Below are 5,267 nucleotides of genomic sequence, written 5' to 3' on the forward strand. Positions count from 1 at the left end.
TGATTTTATTTGCTGATCACGTGTGTGTGTGTGTGTGTGTGTGTGTGTGCGTGTGTGTGTGTGTGTGTGTGTTATTCCAGTGTTTGCAATGAGTGAAATATAATTAAGTACGATTAAAGACAAAAAGATCATGATTGATTTTGCGAGCTGATGATCGATATCACTCTGAAAATTTCTGCCCGTTTTGCGGTCTCATTATGATTGTCTTAAAGATTACGCAACTCATCATTTTTAGCAAAACGGTTAAATCCACTTTTGTTAACGTTTTAACCAATTATTCTTTACGTTTCACCTTGTCAGTGGTATTACAACTTCTTCCAAAAAGAAACCTCCCATACAGCCTTGGCTGTCGACATTGAAGTGCAGCTTCTCTCTTTCATGATATCTAAGCACGGATCCACAGAAATTGCACTATTTTCCACAGTTGTACAGCGATGCCTCTTCGGTCCCACACAGTCGCATCTTTATCCATCTTTGGGACTTCGAACTGTCAAATGAGGGAAGCTTTCTCCTGAGCAGGTCCGTCCTCTGTTCGCATTCCCTTTTTTGCCCTCGGTCTGTGTCGTGGTCCATCCAGAAGTTGTTACAGGTTCAGCAGACAGTCATTAGTAGTGTTACCAGGGAGATCTCACAGGACAACCAGGTTACTGACAAATAAATACTTAAACCAAAGGAGTCGTCTGGCTTCGTCTTTGGACGATTCCCACCCTGCAACGTGCTCTCCACGTGTCCCTGGAGGTGAAAACAGGGAAGACGTGCTCAACATCTGTGTTATCTTCCTCAGTTCTATTTATAAGGTTAACATGGAGGGAGGTCAAATTATCACAGTATTCATACAAAAATGTAACAGCATCATGGTGGGGTCATGATTTAACACAAATCATGATGATGGAGTCTTCTGTTGTTATTCGGAAGATAGACACTTTTTTTTATTTTATTTTTTTAGGCCTTTGGCCTTTGTTTGAAAGTAGCTTGACAGGAAAGATGGCAGTCAGAGAGGGGAAGACATGCGGCAAATGTCGCCAGTCCGGGAATCAAACCTGCGACCACCGCCATGAAGACTAGGGCCTCAATACGTGGGTCGTGCTTTGCCCCTGCGCCACCACAGCAGCCCAGATAATGACACTTTTAAAGCAAAGTTGTCACTCTTAATGGACCTTTACTGTTTTTAAGTGTCATTATTTACCAAATGACACTTTATGACAGTCACTGCCATTCATGAAGACGCCTTCGTGTTTATAACAGGTGTTATGTTATGTTTATGACAGTGTTGTGTCAGTCTTATGCACACCCCGTCAAATAAACCATGTTTTTATTGAAAGTTTTTTTCATTTTGATACACAAACCGGTTACATAAAATAGTTTTTTATTGAAAAAGTCTTGGAGTCTAACGAGCTAATATCAGAAAGCTAATGAGTCAGGTTAATTTGCCTGCAGTCAGTTACTTAAAAGCATCATGACTTAATAGTTACATAATCAAAGGAGTCAGATATTTCCAAAAACCTAATATGCCTTTAGCTGAGCAGCGATCCGCTTCGGGATGGACAAGTTTAAACAATCTTGATCTCATTAAAATGACTTTAAACAACAGGAACGGTATGGAGGAACATTTCTGTACCAAACACAGATCTGTGCCTAGTTAGGATATCCATCCATCTTTAAGTTGCAGTCCTCTGTGAGCTCACCTGGTTGTGTTTCAGTCCGACTCCTACATGAGCATCGCTCTCATTGCTGCCTTGCTGATCAGTTTACGATTCTTCTTCATTCTTCTCCTCTGAGGGTTTGGACGAACCGGGAGCCTGGGGCCGGTCGGGGCCGGTGCTTTCTGCATGGTAGTTGTGGACGATGTTGTCTCTGTGAGATTGGAAATAAAGTGCAAAAAAATCCAACTGATTACGTTCAACATTTAAATAATGTATCGTTTCACCTTGTTTTTTCAGTCGTCTAGAAGTGTACTCTGTGTTTCTTTTACCTGGTTTCGGTTCTGTTGTATGCAGATGATGGTGCTTCCGATGCTGACTGTCCGTCTCCCTCTCGTTCAGCCGTTCTTCCTCCTCCTGCTTCATTTTCTGCTGTTGCAGTAATTCCTTCTCTTCGTCCAGTCTCTTGTGGAGAAGGAGAAGCTCTTTCCTCTCAGCCTCCAATTTCTCTTCCGCGATTTGCGACATCCTTTCCACGTCTGGAGTCTCGTTTGCTCTCCTTCCTGCCGGCTCTCGAGGCTCTGGATTCGGCTCTTTGGTTGATCGGACCCTGCCCCTCGCTCTCTCGATGAAGGTTTCCTCGCTAGGATTCAACATGGCTTGTGAGTTCTCAGCGACACCCTCAGAGAGTCCAGCAGAGTGGCTCTTAAAAGGTTTGGATTTGTCATCTAACCCCAGAGGGCTGTGTGTTTGTGTGTGTTTGTGTCCCGCTTTAGGATTCCCTTCGGTGCTGTCGAACCTGTCTTCTCCCATCTTCATCTTTCCTTCTACATCCACATTATCCGCAGGGGGCCCTGCATTGTCTTTAGAAACCTCATCATTCTTCGTCCCGACATTTTCTTGCAACTCTGTTTGCTCTTCGGTCTCAAGAAATCTGGGGAAGTTATGATCCCAGTGCGAAGGGAAGAGAACTGCCTCCTCAGACCGAGACGCGTCTTCTCCTGCCAGGCTGTAGCCTTCTCCCGGCTGAGGGAAGGCGTCTCCTCTGGGATCCCAGCGATGCCCCAGATGAGGCCTCTGGTTTGGCTTCAGCTCATCCAGCTGGTGAAGTTCATCTTTGGAGCGGACCGTCACCTTAACGGCAGAATAAAAGAGTTTAGTGGCTGTTTCCTCAAGCTCACACTACAAATAGCTCATAAAACAAGCAGACGGTAACAATTCATTGCTCTTATCCGACATTTGTCTATTTGCATTTGCTTGTACTTTGCAAATGTGCATGCAACTAAAAGGCATTAGTTGGTTAGTGGGTTTTGTGTACACAGACACAAACCCAAGTATTTACATACAGACACAGATGCACAGAACTAGATGTTTATATGCTTCACTTGGCATTGCCCGAGTCAAAATGTAGCTTATTTCTTTGGTCAAAATTTGGGCTTGAGTGGCAATAATAGTGCAGATTATGGAAAACGCTACTGAGCGAAAAGTATTAAGTTAGTCATTTTCAGTATAAGGAGTCAGAAGAAGAATAAAACCCGTCACAAATTTATAGATAGTATTTTGTTTTCTCACATTGGCTGTTGATTCAGGCAACAGATTACAGCAAAATTATAGAGTTTAAGTGATAATCTCCTAATTCTACAGGCATTACACATTGATTAATAATACTAACTATACTAATCGTACTATGTCTGCTTATTTAACTGTAAACTTTTATATTTTTGAGTAATTTTGCAATGTTTTTTTTTCCTGACATACCGGTGCCAACAGATTTTCATTGTATTGCCTTGTGCATACAAAGACGACACATTTCTGAATAAAGTCATCTACAGATGCCAATATAAAAAGCTAAATTCAGATGACAACAACTCTTTGTTTTGAATCCTGTTTAACTGCAGAGCTGTGTAACGTCGACTGCTCTCTTACCCACACAGTGTGACAACGCCTCGACTTTTCTCATCATCTATTTTTAAATTGGTTACTTCTAAGTATTATGGATCATGCTGAAAATTGTATGTCGTGTGCTATGGTACATTTTCAAATGTGGTAAAAACAACAGAGAAAAATGTCAGTAAGGCTGCAATCTGTTTTGTAAGAGAGATAAGCTCAAATTACTTTCAACTTTGTTTCATTTTAAAGCGTCTAAAAATTGAGAAATGTTTAATGATTTTAGAGAAGTGACAAAGAGAAGCGGTTCTAAATCTATCTTAAGAAAGTACAATTTGGAGTTCAAAAAGAACCAGAATCAAAAATATTTTGACTCCGATCATTTCCACTTTTCTGCCACTTCTTGCAGATTAATCCCACCCAGCACCTGATCACTGTGGTCTCCAACAGGCATTTTTTAACATTACAGTGCCACAGTAAGACCAGTCTGCCTTTTAGCTACCTCTGTTCATGTGTTCCTGCACAATGAAGCTGCCAAAGCAGAACAGTGACAGTAGCACTGCTGGTTATAACGGACCACGGCTCACGTCGACCCCCCACTCCACGCCTACTCACCCACTCAACTTTGTGACAACCTTCCTAGGCATAAAAGTCAAACTCCAGGCTGCCTCTTCTTCACATGAGTCACACAGAGGAGGTAGGAAGGAAACTCAGGCCTCACTGATTTGTAAAAGAGTCTGCGGTGTTTACGTCACACGTCGACTCGCAGGATAATCGTTTGATTGGGTTTGATCGCATCTGCTGGAAGCAAACCCAATCTAAGACCACCCGCCAGATTCTGAAGCAGCGAAAAGGAGCTCATGCTAACACCACATGTTCAGAGATTACAGTAAAACTTATTAATGCTTTATGGACCCTGGTTATTAAGCCTAAACCTATTATCCGCATGAGAACGCGCAGAGTAAAATTTGTACCTGTCCCTGCACCGGTGCCGGGCCGAGGGTCTGATTTCGATGCAGGTGGCTGTGCAGCCTGTGAGAGGCTTTCTTCTTGAGCACAGAGAGGCGTGGCGTAGGCTGACATCTGCAATCCACGTGATCCACAACCGAAACCACGGCCTTAGTAAAAGTGGGTCTTTTGTTTTTGTACACAATCTTCGTGACCTGGAGAGGTTGAGAAGAAGAAGACGGGAGTCACTGGGAGGTACTCCGAGTTCAAGAAAAAAAAAAAAAAAAAATTGTTTTGTGGGGATGCTATAACATGGGTATGTGAATGTTTGCTTTTTGTACTCAAAAAGGAGCTGTTGCTAGGCAACAAATGGAGGTTAAATAACCAGAGCTGCAATTTTCTGTCGCTTCTCAGAGTGAACTACTTGAAAAGTACAGAGAAAAAAGATGCAGAGCAAATCTTTTACATTTTATGAGTGACTGGCCTCGTCGGTGTTTGGTTGGCTGTAAACTAAAAATCTTACTTTTTTCCAGTCAGTGAATGCAACATGTATAAGCACTAATGGGAAAACAACACTCTTATGTGGAAGTTGTTACCAAGCTAAACTAATTTCAATTTTTGTCAGGAGATCTTTAAGAAAATCTTCGTGTTTTTATTTAATAATTAAACACCTGTTGATATATTTTTAAATTTATGTAGAAAGTTGCAAAATATGTTTAGCTATTAATTGCAGTTCTTATTCTCAATTACTTTCAGATAAGCTCAAAATTTCTAATAGTCCAGAGGGAGTTA

The 5,267-nt window shown here is 41.8% G+C and overlaps 1 protein-coding gene across 1 annotated transcript; it reads right to left on the minus strand.

Annotated features, from left to right (window-relative positions):
* Window positions 1-531: 531 nt before the first annotated feature.
* Window positions 532-4,704, minus strand: LOC103156472 (uncharacterized). Its single transcript, XM_007578530.2, has 4 exons — window positions 4,502-4,704; window positions 1,973-2,774; window positions 1,686-1,854; window positions 532-732 (listed from the first exon to the last, which is right to left on the minus strand). The coding sequence occupies exons 2-3, from the start codon at window positions 2,457-2,459 to the stop codon at window positions 1,709-1,711; spliced, it is 633 nt and encodes a 210-aa protein (XP_007578592.2). The 5' UTR covers window positions 2,460-2,774; window positions 4,502-4,704; the 3' UTR covers window positions 532-732; window positions 1,686-1,708.
* Window positions 4,705-5,267: the final 563 nt, after the last annotated feature.

Source organism: Poecilia formosa, unplaced genomic scaffold (genome assembly GCF_000485575.1).
Source record: "Poecilia formosa unplaced genomic scaffold, Poecilia_formosa-5.1.2 Scaffold482, whole genome shotgun sequence".
Lineage (NCBI taxonomy): Eukaryota > Metazoa > Chordata > Actinopteri > Cyprinodontiformes > Poeciliidae > Poecilia > Poecilia formosa.